Source organism: Phalangium opilio, unplaced genomic scaffold (assembly GCF_054372755.1).
Source record: "Phalangium opilio isolate 3A_F unplaced genomic scaffold, DU_Popi_V2 ptg000031l_1, whole genome shotgun sequence".
Classification (NCBI taxonomy): domain Eukaryota; kingdom Metazoa; phylum Arthropoda; class Arachnida; order Opiliones; family Phalangiidae; genus Phalangium; species Phalangium opilio.
In genome coordinates this window covers 7,860,800-7,877,492 of record NW_028324158.1, presented here as the reverse complement: position 1 = coordinate 7,877,492, position 16,693 = coordinate 7,860,800, and the positions used below count along the sequence as shown (strand labels likewise).

At 34.4% G+C, this 16,693-nt stretch overlaps 1 protein-coding gene, 2 long non-coding RNA genes and 1 pseudogene across 14 annotated transcripts in view; 2 read left to right on the top strand and 2 right to left on the bottom strand.

Annotated features, from left to right (window-relative positions):
- The first annotated feature begins 741 nt into the window (after nucleotides 1-741).
- LOC149690387 (nose resistant to fluoxetine protein 6-like) lies at nucleotides 742-10,357 on the top strand. Of its 3 annotated transcripts, none has more exons than XM_089869916.1 (15): nucleotides 742-1,039; nucleotides 5,563-5,798; nucleotides 5,876-5,990; nucleotides 6,427-6,514; nucleotides 6,613-6,716; nucleotides 6,840-7,010; nucleotides 7,598-7,691; nucleotides 8,214-8,309; nucleotides 8,376-8,541; nucleotides 8,632-8,711; nucleotides 8,850-8,972; nucleotides 9,030-9,150; nucleotides 9,237-9,423; nucleotides 9,790-9,932; nucleotides 10,013-10,357. In XM_089869916.1, the coding sequence occupies exons 1-15, from the start codon at nucleotides 742-744 to the stop codon at nucleotides 10,355-10,357; spliced, it is 2,367 nt and encodes a 788-aa protein (XP_089726042.1). The 3 variants fall into 3 exon arrangements, with proteins under 3 accessions (XP_089726042.1, XP_089726043.1, XP_089726044.1); XM_089869917.1 differs by lacking the exon at nucleotides 742-1,039 and adding an exon at nucleotides 3,848-3,961; XM_089869918.1 differs by lacking the exon at nucleotides 742-1,039 and adding an exon at nucleotides 5,343-5,476.
- LOC149690388 (uncharacterized) lies at nucleotides 1,000-8,380 on the bottom strand. Of its 9 annotated transcripts, none has more exons than XR_016383711.1 (10): nucleotides 7,071-8,380; nucleotides 6,415-6,981; nucleotides 5,844-5,957; nucleotides 5,599-5,780; nucleotides 3,359-5,539; nucleotides 3,013-3,175; nucleotides 2,284-2,385; nucleotides 2,146-2,220; nucleotides 1,231-1,543; nucleotides 1,000-1,172 (listed from the first exon to the last, which is right to left on the bottom strand). It is a non-coding gene; the product is annotated as an uncharacterized LOC149690388 (long non-coding RNA). The 9 variants fall into 9 exon arrangements; XR_016383704.1 differs by having other exon boundaries at nucleotides 1,000-1,543; nucleotides 3,359-3,946; nucleotides 4,024-5,539; XR_016383706.1 differs by having other exon boundaries at nucleotides 1,000-1,543; nucleotides 6,411-6,463; nucleotides 6,862-6,981.
- A 635-nt stretch (nucleotides 10,358-10,992) lies between the features above and the next one.
- Nucleotides 10,993-16,693, top strand: part of LOC149690382 (uncharacterized) — a 56,610-nt gene continuing 50,909 nt past the window's right edge. Inside the window, exon 1 of the long non-coding RNA XR_016383720.1 lies at nucleotides 10,993-11,577. This is a non-coding gene — a long non-coding RNA (uncharacterized LOC149690382). The remainder of the gene's footprint in view (nucleotides 11,578-16,693) is intronic.
- Nucleotides 11,873-16,008, bottom strand: LOC149690386 (nose resistant to fluoxetine protein 6-like; annotated as a pseudogene). Its single transcript, XR_016383792.1, has 14 exons — nucleotides 15,660-16,008; nucleotides 15,298-15,527; nucleotides 14,758-14,872; nucleotides 14,358-14,451; nucleotides 14,191-14,288; nucleotides 13,887-14,066; nucleotides 13,728-13,821; nucleotides 13,528-13,623; nucleotides 13,282-13,461; nucleotides 12,966-13,100; nucleotides 12,782-12,902; nucleotides 12,520-12,706; nucleotides 12,295-12,437; nucleotides 11,873-12,210 (listed from the first exon to the last, which is right to left on the bottom strand). The product of XR_016383792.1 is annotated as a nose resistant to fluoxetine protein 6-like (transcript).

Sequence of the window (16,693 nt, the reverse complement as noted above, 5' to 3'; positions counted from 1 at the left end):
CGTTGTTGAAGTGAGTGTAGGTTCACCTTACTCGCAATCATATCTCATTCAATTTCATGTCAGTTAGGATGCCGAAACTGAACTCGCGTCCTTGGTGTTAATTTTACCAAAGTTTCTGTTTGTTTGTTTATGAAAATTAATTTATACCAGACCATACTTACGTTGATTGAATATTTTAATTCAGTTTCGATTTCAAATAGATGTATATTAAATTTTAAAGGTAAATAATTTAATTTTGATTTTATTTTCTTAACTATATTTTAAATAGTAAATGCAATAAATTTATTTGAAGAAGTACATGGGAGAGACAGTTGTTCAACTGATTATTTAGTTAGTAGAAATTTTTGAATTGTTTACGTTTTTCATCCCTATTGTTTATTTTGCTTACTATTTTGGTAAATTTAAATCTGAAAAAATGGCACTTTTTACCAATTGACAGTACAATTTGCCAATAGGCCTATAGTTTTTAGAACTGAAGAGGTTAGGCGGAGACAAAATGGTTCTTGATTAATATCTTATAGTCATTAACAATTTTAATTTACATTTTCAATAAAAATAACTGTTATTTTGTTATTATTTATTTAATGAAAAGAAAATTTTTATTTTAACTCATGATATTTTTAAATTTTAATAATTTGAAATATTTCTCCATTTGTTTAATTTTAGTTGTACTTGGAAATGTCCAACTAAAAGACAACCGTACTTCCAAATCAATTCACGTCCGTACCTTCGTTCAATTGCATGAGAATGAAGTCATCATTCGTATTGGTGGCCGTATGCCTAACTTTGGCGCACGTGGGCCGAGTAAATAGCAACTTGTTAAATTTGGTAAAACCAGTGACGGACAAGCCGGACGTTGTCGTTGAAAAATGGCAAAATATGGACAAACAATTCAGGAATATTGTGGACATGGTGTTAAAACAAGTTATTCCTATGGTTGTCCGGGCCCAATCCGAAGTGGAACTAAGTTCCGAGTGTCAAGGAGCCCTTTTCAAACTCATTCTCGCCGTCCGACAGATGCAGCCATGGGCTATTCACAGTAAGTCATTGTTTTGGACCCATTTCTTTGCTTGTTTTGTCACTGTTCTTGCTTATAACGGTTTAAAGACAACTTCATTTCGGTGCAAACCGACAGTTTGTGAAATTGACAATTGAGGTGAAATGTTGAATAGCTACATCGTCAGTGCATTGTTTGTTACATCTAGTCACTTAAGCCATGTTCACACTTACATGAGAAACAGGTTCGAACGTTTGTATTTGTACTTGTACTGGTGCTTGTATTTGTACTTGTACTGGTGCTTGTATTTGTACTTGTACTGGTGCTTGTATTTGTACTTGTACTGATGCTTGTATTTGTAATTGTACTGATGCTTGTATTTGTAATTGTACTGATGCTTGTATTTGTAATTGTACTGGTGCTTTCATTTGTACTTGTACTGGTACTTGTATTTGTACTTGAAATATTTTTTGCCAACAATCATGTTCGCTAATATTTCACTTGCACCCAAATATGATTCATCAAAACGTGACGCATACTTTAATCCTAAACAAGTTAAAATGCATCAGGAAAGTCCCCATTTTTTACATGAATGTATTACAAAAGCTACGAGAGTTGAAGATGACCCACAAAAAAGGTTTTATATAATTAGATGACGTACTCTTCCATTTGAAGAATTGATATCATGTATTAAACGCGAGTCCAACTGATATGATTGGCTTTTAATGGGTTATAATGTCAGAGAGAAAGCAACCACAACCGGAAGTAAACACAAATTTACATAGATTAGAGACAATTTTAAAGTATGTTTTGTTTTATGAAATTTTTAAGTACAAAGATACATAATGGTGTCATTCCTCTCCATGTTACCACTGATAAAAATTAACGAGACTAACATAATCCTGGCGATAACATAACTTCACTTAAAGTTACTGGGTTTTTTCTGTGACAATAGATGTGGCGTTCCCCCCATTTTCAAATTATTCTACCCTTACGTGTTTATAAGGAAAAAACAACGACAAATTTCGCTAAAACAATAAGGAAAGTCCATCTTTTTTGAGACGTTTATGCCTAACATTAAATTTAATAGAAATTTATTGGTTAAATTATTTTACCGTCAAAAACCATAATTTTTGAGTATAACTAACCATGGGTTCCGATGTGTGTTTTTCCCGAGCTTCATGCCAAAAGGTGGAACACTTGCATAATTTGCATTTTTCATGCTGCAATATTTTGGACATAGGTTACAAAGAATGTCTCCCCATTCTCGTTCAGCTTAAACTTACTTCAATGCAGTGTTGTCAGCCGACCAAGTTAGTCAAGTTGGTCAAGTACTGATTCAAATTGAACTACTAGCCTTTCCCTCTGAAATCTGTTGACTGGCAACTCTTGGAGAACGGAAAAAAACCCCAATTTAGGGAAACTATTAGACTTAATGCGTAGGTTCCTTTGAATTTAAAATAAGTGGTTTCTATTAAAAATTTAATTTTAGACGATTTTTTGAATATAGAAATGAAAATTAAACCGTGGCCCCTTAATTACTTTAAATTTAATTAAAAAGAGATATTGTGAAACGCTTAATTAACAAATCTCAAAGGTTAAAGGCTACCCTCGAATAAAAACGTACCACAATATTTCTTTAATTGAATCTATCAACAGAAGGGAAGATTTTAGTTCATTTGATTTATTACAAGTTTAGAGATTACAATATTAATTTCGTTGCATTTTTTCGATGAAAGGTGTTTCACCTTAGATTTTTAGAGCGAAAACAACTTTCAATTTCTTTATTTCTTCAGTTTCTTTGAATTTGACCTTGAATGAGGGAAATTGTGGGGTTTTTTTATAATTTTTTTATGGGTTATAAAATTTTATATATATGTTTAGTGGTTCCTCTCCAATACTAGATGATTTCCTTTCTAAGCTTATATTTAATTCATAAATTGCACAAGCTCAGCTTAAACGCGGAGGGGGTGTTAGTAACGTTGTAACGATAAGTAAGGAAGGCTCTATCTTACCAGGGATAAAGTTTTCAGGAGAAATAAAACCGAGTTGATTGAGTGTCTATCATACTTATTGGGGTTATGTTAATTATGGATGTACAAAAGTCTTATATTCGTTGCTATACTAAAGATGAACTATTCGACCTCTGTACTCTCATAGCAGAGTTATTCACCAATCCTGTTGAAAATATGAACAATATTTAATACATAGTTTTCAGGCAAGGATGAACCATACCATTTACACAAGGAGACCAGTCTACTTGTAGACTATTTTGTCCTCCAGGTAGCCTGATCTCCTTGTGTAAATGGTATGAATCCTCCTAGCCTGAAAACTATGTATATAATGTACACCATTTATTACTTTCTACCGAAATTTATCAGTGTTATATGCGAAACATTTATGCTTTAGGAAAACTGCGCAATCATACATTTTTCTAGAGATGATAGTCGGTAATTAACCAAATACCACAGTTAATTACCAATTATTTTTATCAATATAACTGTTTATATTCTTAAATTACTGACATAATAGTATAAATCTATTTTGTTATCAAGAATGAAACACTGAATCTAACTTATACCCATGAAATGCGGCGCAATTTTCATAAACAATTACGTATTTGCCATGAATTTATTTCATTCGTGTAAGATCGGTTCACTTCAGTTCACGTTTAGGTGATATAGGCCTAACTCAATCTCGAGGTTTGTCCTTGAATTGAAATAAGAATTCGGAATATTTATAAATTACGAGATATATATTCATATTTTCTCGAGAGTTGAAACACGTGCTCGGTGTTTATTAATTTCCTGATTAAAATTCGAAGTCATAGTAGCGTATATTTGTGGGATGGGAAATTTAATTTAGAGGAAAATTATTAATTTACGCCATAATTTATAGAAAAACACAAAACTTCCTCCGTTAACTAACTGTTTGTTTCCGTGACAGACACTAAATAAAAAATTAGTAATGCTTAATTTGAAGCGGCGATGGCCCCGCTTGACAAAACATTTCATAATTTTACTTACGAATTTTTGCGGAATTTTCCAAATAATAAATTTGTTCTACTTAATTTTTAAAATTTCAAGAAAATGCAATTTTTTTTATTTATTTAAATTTGCTATGATATGCTTTGACTTTTATTATGTATAGTTTTTACACTAGGAGTAGTGATACCATTACACCAGGAGACCAGGGTACTTGGCTGACAAGTGCAACAGTAACAAGTAGCCTGTTGTTAAGGGTATCAATTCACCTAGTCTGAAAAAGCTATGTTTAATCAGGGATATTTAATTTTAGAAGTAGGAATTGAGTACGGTTAGTATTTACTTCGGTCCGACTCATAGTCCAGTATAGAGCCCCTCCCTCCAACACGTAACGAAAAGTTTTAAGTTATCTTATTGGCTCACTTAAACTACGTTTTGATGATTTTGCTGACGGGGACGTCGAAAAATACGTAATTCCTTTTTACCTCTGTCGCTATGACCCGCCTCTTCTTTCATACCCCCCCCTTTCCGATGAAGGGGGTCCGGGACTTTGAAGCGCCCACATTACTCTGTTCTCCATTCCTACTTCTAAAATTAAATCTATCCCTGGTTTAATCATAAGGTTATCTTATATTCCATAAAATAAGTTTGACACTTGTTTAATGACGCGGATGAAGCGTCACTTAATTTTTAGCGGATTGACGAATAATCACTTCGACTTACGCGCTCTATGAATTGGAATAATTCTTCTTTATCTCAAATTTGACGGAAAATTGACCGAAATTGTTATCAAATTTTTCGTAATTTATTTAATAGTGAAAATACATTATCGAAAGGTTTTTAGTCTTTAGCTATAATTCTGAAAACGACTTTTTTTTTTATTTCAAAATTTTAAAAGGGGTCACTAAGGCAATCGGACATATTTTCTTACTAAGCAATTAACTTCTTGTAAATTTAATAATAATTTTTAAGTGTAAACCTATTTAGCCCCCTTTATTACCAGAGCGTGAAACTAAATTAAAAATAAAATTTCCCAGTTTTTAATTAGCGGAAAGTATTTGTACAATAATATAAAATCGTTTATTGTAATATGTGACAGAAAATAACATCGAATTATATAATATGAGTAAATATTAGTTATGTAGAAAATGAATATTGCTCTCAACTTCTTAAAGGGAGAATGAAGTGATTATAGAAGATTTTTTAACGGCTTTAGATTGATAAAACTACATCAAAATCGTTTACAATATTTACCAAAATATCCAAATTAATTAATTTTATTGTATATTCAGATTATGAGGATTGATACCATTCACACCAGGAGAGGAAGCTACTTGGTACTGCACTTTGTCCGCCAAGTAGCCTGGCCTCCTGGTGTAATTGTTATCAATCCTTCAAGTCTGAAAACCATGTATATTTGTTCGTTCTTTCTTCACAGTCACAATTCGTTACCAAATTTGACCAAGCCGCCTTGGTTGATATCAATAAAACCAGGGTATTAATGTTTTAGAAGGGGTTTCGTTGTTGAGTTGCGCAAGGTTGGGAAGAATGTGAACCACTAAAATTATCATATCTTTTTAGTGTTGGATGCCATGGGAAAAATGCCCAGCGGTTTACTTTCTGGAACTGTGTCCGACTTGGGTGCATATGACCAATGTCTGGGCATTACCGTGACAAAGGACTACCCAGTTGGAGAGGAGGCCTTCAGGGGTCAATACTGTTCTGTTGAAATAAGACCACCATTACCGAAAAAGAATAAAAAATATCGCTTTTCCGAAATTATACATCCATTGACCAATCTATCAAATTTGAATCCGGTTAGAATTATTTTTTTTTCTTTTAAGGTACAATTAGTTGCTTACTTATACTAAGGGTTTTACTTCTACTTGTTCAGGTTGTGTCTTTCGTCAGAACACAGGCTCAGTTCTTTTATTTCATTTCAATGAGAATTGGAGCTTGCGTTCCCTCTGTTTGTTCTAAACAGGATATGACCAATATTGGAGGCATGAGTAAGTACTTCTCCTTAATAGAATTTTGCGCTAATATTGACTTTGACATGAATATAAACATACAGGGTGTTTTTGATAAGTCGGTCATAAATTAAGGGGGATGCTCTTTGGTCGATTTTGAGTCGAAAATGCTCTGTGATATTTTACCCTAAAAGCCACTGTTTTCAAGTTAAGATTGACAGAGTATTTTACGGATGACCCCTTAAATTGAATTAAGAAACTGAAAGATAATGATTTCTAATTTAATTAAGGGGTCATCCCTAAAACACAAAAGTCAAACCATAACTCGAAAACAGTGCCCCTTGTGGCAAAATGGAGATGCAAGTTACATTTTCGACTCAAAATCGGTCAAAGAACTTCCCCCTTAATTATGATGAATGTTTGGACTGTCTGGGGTTATAGAATTGAAGTTAAGCATACCTACTTAATGTTCTAGTTCAGACAATGACTGGACTTTACACAACCATTGGACGCTGCGAAATCCGTGAGAAGTTTATAATTGACAACGATCAAATAGCCATGATGTGAGAGTAATTTGAACATAGAACGATATTAGCTAATTTGTTTACGATAAATAGTTTGATGAACCCAAATATTTATTAATGCTTTTAAATTAAAACAGTTGCATCGTAGTTGGACTTATATTGTTATGCGCTGTTGGCACTACCTTGGACGTATTACCGGACTATTACAAATCGGCCAACGAAAATGGGAAACCCAAAGAATGTAGGCCTAATGATTTTATTTATATTTCTGCATGGGTCTTCATCAATATTTAGTTTAAAATAAGTTATTCCGAACTAAATCCATTCCGCGGTCTTGACTAATTTGAATAATTTATTCAATTAGCTGCATGGCGTACGGCACTTACGTCATTTTCAGTCCGTAAAAATGTTACCACCTTGATGAACACCGATACCTCCAAGGACTCGATTCCGGTTTTGCATGGTTTGAAATTTATCTCCATTACCTGGATTATCGTTGGACATACCTACTTGTATTTAAATTGGCAGTTATTAAGTAAGGAATATTTTCAAATAAAATTTTATTTAAATATTTATTATATTAAATGCCCATAACCTGAAGTAAAACAACAATCTGAGTCCTGCATCCCTCCTAATTGAGTTTGCGATTGTAGAAGATATAGTCGGTAACTTACTATAGCTAGAACCTACCATGAGTTTATAAGATATGTTCCATAAGTATGACACTTCATATACTTCGTTTAGCTAGAGATTTACAGCTCGAGCGAGTTCGAGAACGACAAGCGAGAATTGAAGTCCTACGCTCGGTTAATTTTGCAGGACTTCCATCTTCCTATTTAATCTGTACTAACCCTTTGACAGCGCCTCACCAGGCGTCGCTTTACCTCGAATCTATGACCTACGTCACTTCATGACAAGCTCCAGTTTGTAACCAGTGACAAACTTATGGAACATATATCTTAAGAACTTACGCTAGCACTGGTAATTTAACATAGCGTATATAAAACTAATTTTTTTCCACGTCTGTTTTACTTTGGGTGATGAGCTTCTTCTTGAATTTATTTTGATATGGTTTGTCGCGTTTTGAGGATTTGTTTTTGTGTTTGTCTCGTTTTTTTCTAGGAAGTTTGACGAAAGCTCAAGGCATTGTCTCGAGTTTCGCTTTCCAGGCCATTGCTAATGCGTTTGTGGCTGTTGATTCCTTCTTCTTTGCCAGGTTAGATTTAAAGCGTTTAAAATTAATTTGAATGAATTTTAAACGAGTTGTCATAATGCCAAAAAGTCAATTACATACTTTAGGCTAATATAAAATGATTTGGGTAATTAAAGGGCGTCTGCATAGATAATTAAACCAGTTCTCGCAATGATTCATTATGGGTCGTTTATGTTTTGAAACACAAGTGAAATTTAGTTAATGCTTGCAACACGATTTAAATATTTTGATTAGTTTTTTATTAGTTTTGTGTTAGCAATTGAAGTTTCAGTGGGACTTAATTTAAACCCAATTGCTTATTTGTGATTGAATTAATGAATTGTGAATCGCAATAGACCTTTTCGATGTAAAAAAGGGGGTAGGCAACCCTCAGTATCGAAACACACTCATGATACAAAATGACTACAGCGCAGGCGCCAAGAAGCGAGATGGAAGGCAGAGTTTTACCCCCGTCTCTCTCCCTCTTAGTTACATCGAAATGGCCTATTATTTCCCACACTTATAATAACTGGTCTTAATTAACAGTGGCATCCTAGTCTCATTTTTAACAATTACCTACGTGGATAAAAGAGGTCCAAAGGCATTCAATATTCCAATTTTTATCATTAAACGGTTTTGGAGGTCAGTTGTTTTTTGAAGTTAAAAGCCATATTTTCTAACTGTAAAAAATACTAAACACCGTGGTAGATTCATACCATCTACCGGCATGTTAGTTGGTTTGACAATCCTTCTACCCTTATTCGGATCGGGACCACTTTGGCACGAGTCCATTGACGTACTCGTAAATAATTGCCGCAAAAATTGGTGGGCCAATATGTTGTTCATTAACAATTTCTTATATTCACCTGATACGGTAAGTTCAACAACCTTTCATATCAAAAAATGTGAAAATATAATTATGAACAAGAATTTTTTTAATTAAAATTATTTTTTCATAACCTAGTGCCAAGGAACAACGTGGTACACAGCCTGTGATGTACAATTGTATTTTCTGTCCATAATATACTTGCTTTTAGTTTATAAGTAAGTTTAATAGTGATAATTTTGACCATCTATTGTAAATTTAGAATATTTAAGTCTCTGAGTGGACTGTACATTTTTAATTGCTTCTAATCCACTTTGAGACTATTAAAGATTTAATTTATAAACTTTAATTTTCAGAGATGTGAAAGTTAGCTATTTTATGTTAGTTTTCTTTATACTTGGATCCCTTACTTCAACTGTTGCTGTTAATTACTGGCAGGACTTGCCACCGGCTCTGTTAATGTCAAGCCCAGATCCAGAGTAATTAATTTCAAATATATAACATTTAAGTTTTTATTAATTTATATTGGTACAAAGGGGTATATTCGATTATTGGTACTACGCCCATTTTCTACCCCACGTGCATCTGGGTCCTTACGCCATTGGTTTAGCTCTTGGGTATATATTGGCCAGACATCGCGATATTGAACTTAAAAAGGTATTGAAGGGTTATGTTACGTGTACTACCATATTAATTAGTTGATTACTTTGGTATGAAATGTTATTAACTTTCGCTATTTTTAGTGGATTAAAATTGCGGGTTGGATATGCGCCTTTATTTGCAACATGCTCGTTTTATACGCTACATATTTTTGGAATGACACCTACAAACCAGCACTATGGGAAGCCTTAGTATACTCTGGTTTGCATCGTCCTTGCTGGATTCTTGGTGTAGCTTGGATGGTGTATGCTTGCACAACAGGATTTGGAGGTAATTATTCCATTTATTGAATCTTGTTCATCGTCCTCCTTGAACATCGATCACCGTTCTCCTTGAACCTTGACCAAAGTCCTCCAAGAACCTTGATCATCGTTCTGCTTGACCTTTGATCATCGTTCTCCTTGACCTTTGATCATCGTCATCCTTGAACCTTGATAATTTTCCTCCTTGAACCTTGATCATCATCCTTACTGAGCTTTGATCAAAGTCCTCCTTGAATCTTGATCATCGTCATCCTTGAACCTTGATCATCGTCCTTCTTGAACCCTTGTGATCTTCTACCTTGAACCATCACCCCTTTGTATTTCCTATACCTTGATGACAAGTCTACACTTAACCATAATGTTTCCTCAACAGGCGTAATTAACACCATCTTATCGTGGAGGGGATTCGTACCTTTGAGTAGGCTAACATTTTTGGCCTACTTATGGCACGGGACCATCATCTGGGTGTACTTGGGTAATTTAGAAGGAGGACTCGAAACGAACCACATGGTCATCGTAAGTACTATTCCCTTCAATTCCTGTCTTTCACAGGTAGGTAGGGACAGTGATCGCAATTCTTTCTGTACCAATCTTAGGTTTGGATGTTTTTGGGTCACGTTATGGTGACGTACGCCTTGTCTTTCGTATTTTACTGCCTGTACGAGGCGCCTTTCAACCGACTAGAGAAGTTGGTATTAGGTAGATTCATGGGACCACCGCCCGCCAAGAAGACCGGGCTTGAAGAAGCCCCAATTGAAACGAAAGATAGATTACGTATGCGTGCTAGCAGTGCTAACGGTGGTTCTGGTTCTGGCAAAATTCGGGAAGCGACCAATGGACGCATGAATACTTATCGTAATGGTAATTCATTAAATGGTCCAGCAGGTCAACCACCGGCGAGTTCGGAGTTTCTCAACGAAACTTATAGTTGTAAGCTTTGAGAGAATATGTACAAGTATGTTGCGATAACCCAATTTCAGCTCTAAGTACTTCTGGTCCCGAATTTCAAAGACAATCCCGGAATAATGGAATGAAATACTCATATAAGTGTCTTAAAATGACAGGTTGTTGCAAATTTTTAGACAACTCTTAACAACTCTTTAGAATAGATTATTAGCACCGTAGTCCTAATGGTTAATGTTGTCATCTGTGATCGTGATTTGCAATTAATTTCAATCAAACGACACGGTGCTATTAATCTTAAATTCATTATATTGCCAAAGTAAACAACTATTATTCCATGAATTTTCCCCAAAAATTACTTGGGTATCCAATCCATTGAGCACTTTTCAAAGTAATATATTCATATACTATAATTACTGAAAATCGATGTGGTTTACAACAAAAGTTCCACGCGACTCAAATACTATATACCTGGAAAATTATCCCCTTATACGTTTTCAAATGTTTTGTTAAGTTACTCAAATTGTTACACAAATTTTTGTTTTTGTATAGATTAAATTTATCCCTTATTATTTGTTGTGTTGCGTTTTCTAGTAATTAATTTGCATGGCATGGAAGAAACAACAACTCTTAACAAAATTGGTAAATATAGGTGGTAAGTATAGCCCTGAAAATGATCTAATTCGAATCGAATTGTAAAAGTATAAAATATGTCTAATTATCATTCATTTAGAGACAGTATTTTTCTTTTATAGGTTTGCTTTTGCATGATTGCACGTGCCTAAGACAGCCACTAGAGCGTTGGCCTAGTGGACCTTGCTGCTTGTTGCATGGGAGAATAAATACATCTCATTTCCTTCCCCCTATATCTCCTACGTTTAAACGTGCATTGGAAATTCGATTAAACCGCGGTTTTTGTAGCAGTAGTGCCCACATTTTCCATCTACTACCTCCCCCCCCAGACCGGGTCCAAAGTCCTTGACTCCTTGTTCAGTCCGCGATTGGCTTTGAAAATTTTAAGACGTGTTAATTCGTGCTCCCTTTATTAGCAAAGGACGGGGCTTTGCGTGGCTTTTGGTTAACGTCGGATTAATATAACAATTTATTAACAATTATTCAGTGCGGTAATTAAGCAGAGTGTCTCGCGCAAGTATGAATCAACGCAAGAACTAAATTTGGACTTAACAGAATGGTAAAAATTATGATTCACTATTTATGAAGATATCACGATCATGAAAGGTCTGGAAGCATTATTGAGGTAAGTTTTAGTATGAATGTCATGATTCATCATGTATTGTGTGCTTGTTTTGTGATTATGTCCAGTGGGGCATTACTGTAAAATGTAGTCGCGTCGGCAAGTACTTGGCGAAGATTTTTGGGTATGACAACGTGGCCGGTTACCAGTAAGTAGGGCTCCCACGAGTCTCACCCCTACCGTGGACTTTGATCTAGAAAGAAGGGGGGAAGGAAGCGGTATTCATGCTTCGTTCAAGGCGGTTACCCTGTTACGCAAATGGTCTAATCTAATTACATCGAAATAATCACGCGAACTAAGTTAAAAATAATTCGATTTATTGAAAATACTACCGGGGAAGATTTTTTTAAAAATAATATTTTCAACGCCTCGTGTTACATAAATATCGTAGGGCTAATGCAACCTTTCGTTACTTAAACGTTAGTGCACTCATCCGGATATTTTTATCACAGTTTATTTTTTGTCTTTTTCGCTAGTTGTAATTTCGGACAATTTTTCTAGACTTCCCAGTTCGTTAATTTTAATTAAATAGTTTAATGCCAACTTTTCCAACTCTATTAAGGGACCCTCAAATAGCAAACGGCAAATGAATGCCAAACCAAAGGTCACAACTACGTAACCAAAAAATGTCCATATCTATAAGGAGAAGTAAACGAAGGGTTTAGCGGTTTTTGGAACTATAGTTAGGGATAAGGTGGTCACATTCAAGTGTGAACTTACCGCTAGAACATTACTTGTGTCAATAATTCCTTGAAAACTTGACATAAAGACCGAAATTACGATGACGTGTATGAGGTAAGCCAAGTAGGTTAACTTGCTTAATGGAATTAGTCCACTGAAGCAAAGAAATCTGTTCACAAGGCCTGTAGGTGCAAGATGCTAGTTATCATTATCAGGAACAGTGTTTCCAGTTTACCTCAGATAAATTAGACTAACTGAGCTTACCACCATATCCTTGAACGCAAGCGAACACAACCCAAGCCAATCCAGCTGCCCAGGCAGTTCTATGCAATGATCCATACAGTATGGCGCTCAGTACCGTGTAAGGCGTGTCATTGTTCCACTGGTAAACACCATAGACTACGCTTAAGTTACAGGCAATTGCACATGCCCAACCAATTAGTAGAAATATCTGTAATAAATTTAGTTATGGTCACTTGAGAGAACTTTGACCTTGTGTCGGTTAAAGAAAAGAACTACGTTAAACCTTAGAAAGTTTTAGTTCTTTTTTCGTTGATAAAAGGTATCCAAGAGCTAGACCAACTGAGTATGGACCCAAGTGGGTATGAGGTAGGACATAGCTTTGTTTCATGCTACTTATCAATTTTCTGTAAAGGACATTTTAGTTGAATGTTACCATGAATATTACAACCAAATTGATCTTAACTTACTCTGGGTTCATGTTGTTGCCCAATATTGTAGGTGGTAGTTCATAAACATAGATTAGCACAGCTGATAATGCAATCGGAACCACAAGTAGCACAACGTTAAAGATCAAACCATATACTCTCTTCCTGTTGGGTATTTAGAACGTTTTAGGCTTATCAACTAGGTAATTACGCAAGTACTTACTTAAGGAGCAACGTGACGTAAATCATGGCTAGTAAAAACATTTGCATATCAGCAGCGATGTACCAGTAGTGTGCCATGCACTGATTTCATTTAAAATATAAATAACTTGTTAGAAGTTAAGGAAGTGGTGTGAACATTTGTATACTCACCATGTGTGACGCGTTGACTAGGTTAGTGGCGAATATTGGCACAGTCCACCAGTTGTTTCTGGTATTGTTTACCATGAAATCAATGCCTTCGTGCCATAGTGGTCCTTCGCTTAGCGTTGGTAATAGTAGAACGAAACTAAGAACTATCATGGCTGAGGGTAGCAACCTTCAACATGATATAGTTTGTTGTTAAGTTGTATATAAGTATTATAATCTAGTAATGCTTGCTTACCTCCATATGCGATGTAATATTATGAACACAGGATTGAACTTCTCTTTGCCGTAAGTTTTGACGAAGTCCAGACAAATGTAGGACACTAAAACTCCACTGAAATTTTAAAATAAGTAGTCTTAATGAGGTACTTTAATTAAATCTCTTGGTTTTTCTCGAGATCTCAATGTCTTGGTTTAGTAAAACACTGTATTGCTTACCTTATGAGAAAGAAGGAATCCACGGACATGGTACCATTGATAATGACTTGAAACCCTAATTCTTTAAAAAGCTGTCTGGACTTATCGAATTCACCTTTGAAAAATATTTAGTTTTAACTTCTTGCTTTTTCATAACTTCAGAACTTTAGAGTTTCTTACGAAATTGTTGGAAATTAACCAGTAGATAGGTGTGGCCTAGTATTACCCAGGTCATGGAATAAAATCGCACACCATGCAAACACGTTAGCTTGTCTTCCTCACCCTTAATTTTATTGGATAGGATCTTTTTTGCGTTGTTAAACAAGCAAAATGATTTAGCCAATGGTTCCCATGCAGCTTCTGTAAGTCGAACAAGGTTGATAGACTTTGAAACTTATATAAGGGTTATTTATAGTACTGACTAGCTAATCTAAATTTCGTTGCCCTGTCTGTAAACACTCTGAAATATCTGAATAAGATTTACCATCATTGTAGTTCGGGTTTTTTCGTCTTGAATTGGCAGCGTAACATGTTAGTCCAGTTCCTAAACATACCAGTAAGGCAAACGTTGATAACAACACTCTGTAGGATAGTTTTGAATGCGGTTAATTAAATATGGAAGTAATTTAACACGTGTATTGTATAATTTACATGATTGATATTTGAAGGTTGTCCAAATGTACCTCATTATCTTCTTGGGTTTCACACCGTGGTATAACCGCTTTAACGTTGAAATCCTTCATGACTGTAATGTTAAATTATTGTAATTAAGTTAATAATTAACTTGAAAAATTATACAACACACGTTTTTAGCTTTTGCGCTTACAGGAAATTAATGTTTAGTAATATAATTAAATCTATTTTTCCTTTAAATAAAGTACAGGAAGGAATTAGGTTATATTATATTGCATTAAATAAATTTGGGAGATTTAAGTATAGTTTTAGTACAAAATATGTCAATGTTAACTTTACGTTGACCCCATTTTAAACCCAAAATTACTGATTTAAGAAAACCCTATATTCTATTGTTGAAATGTTTATTGGGTCTTACCATAGTTTAAGATGCTTTCCAAATCAGTAGCTGAACATGTAGAAGGAACACAAAGACCCAGGCGAAAGTTGATGAAATAGAGATATGGCGTAAAATCAATGAATTTCTTGAAAACCTTTAAAAATATTTATTACATTTTAATATAAGTTTAAATGGCATGAAGTCAGAAGTAGGCCAAAATAGCTTTAAAGGACATATCTACAGAATTGTTTAGTGGAGTAAATTAAGTTAAAGGGATGCTTTAGTCTAGAATTTTTCTTCTTTAATCAAAAGAACGTATAAAATAATGAATAAATCAATTGGAACAATGTTTCTATCTACAATATTAAAGAAGATGCAAGCAATTAAGTTTCCTTAATGGATACTACGCTTTAGGCTTCTCCGCAAAGCACTGGGGAGTATCCCAATTGCTCGTATCTTCTTTAATATTGCAGATAGAAACATGGTTCTAATTGATATATACTCATTATTTTATACGCTCTTCCGATTAATAATGAAAAAATTCTACATTGAAGTATCCCTTTAAAATTATAAACTTACCTCTGATTCAAAAGTTATGTTTTTGAAATCACTTAGTATGTCACTTTTTGATCCTTTTGATCTGGTTGGCAAAGGAAATTCCATGTTGAGTGTGCAATATTGACCAGTAAATGAGGTTTCTTGGCTTAGGGTGTCAGGGACCTTAATTTCGACACATTGTTGATATGTGCCCAAGTGGCTTAAAGACCCTGATAGAATTCCTGAAGGGAGTTTGCCAGAAGCATCCAACACTGGAAAAAAATTATTTACAATAGTTATATTTTGTAATCATAGTTTAAAATTGCCAAAAGTGTCATGTCGTGTTTAAAGTCTTAATATCTCAGCAAAAATTAATTTTCAACATAGACATTTTATGGGCTAACCTTTGACCTGAAATATCTCAGACCATCGGTCGAATTTAAGAAATATTATTTACTTACTTGAAAATGCCCATAACTTCATATTTTTTAAACCAAATACCAGTTTGAGCATACTACTCGAACACTCGTAACTGATATCCGAACTGGCCCGTACCATAACCGGGGTTAACTTGGTCAACACCGATTCTAACATCACTTTAACCGATTTTTCCATTGTTGTCCATTTTTCCACGACTTCGATAGGGTCATCTATGGTTTCTTTTACTTTCGGTTGCAATAGTGTAGCACTATGAACGTAGTATATGGTGCTGACAACTAAGACCAATATTAGATTCATTTTTAAGTGAGTTCACTGTTAGGGCACGCTGTTCAATATGACAATTTTTCGTGAAATGAGATGTAAAATATGAAATTACAATTACATTTTTTTTCTATAAATTTCGTAAGATAAGTGTAGGCTGGGAAAAAGGCATACAACAAAAACGGGGAAAAACTTGTAAAGAATGTACAAATTTGTTTGATAACAACTTACCTTGCAAAAACGAAGGTTAAAATTTAATATTAAATTAAAATAAATTATGATTAAACGTTAAGTAAAATTTCATTTTTTTACGTGTTCTTCTCCTGAATAGCTTAAGATATTACAGTGTGTTCCTAGAATAAAAGTAGATATGCAATCATCTTCTTTTAAATATATATTTTTTTAAATTAGAAGTAAAACTTGAAAGTTAACTAGCTTTGTTATCGCCATTCGATATTTTACTTAAAAAAAAAAAAGAAAATAATTATGTATCTTACATGGCAGCTTGGCTTCGGAAAAAATCTTAGACACCATGAGCTAAGATTCTTTTTACAAAATAATTTAAAAGTGTAAGGTTCTTGAACTAAATTTTATATTTGGTTATTGTATTCTCACACTAGATTCTATAGAGGTTATAAGCCGACGTAATGCCATATGTTTATAAGATATATTCCATAAGTATGACCGCTCCTACGCTTCGTAATGCTAGAGACTTACAGTTCGAGCTAGTTCGAGT

Bases quoted from the DNA above. Each gene is read 5' to 3' on its own strand.
- LOC149690387 (XM_089869916.1), top strand. From the start codon at position 742: ATGAGAATGAAGTCATCATTCGTATTGGTGGCCGTATGCCTAACTTTG. The intron at 7,011-7,597 runs GTAAGGAATATT...GTTTTTTTCTAG, and splicing joins TTTAAATTGGCAGTTATTAA to GAAGTTTGACGAAAGCTCAA. The intron at 9,424-9,789 runs GTAATTATTCCA...TTTCCTCAACAG, and splicing joins TTGCACAACAGGATTTGGAG to GCGTAATTAACACCATCTTA.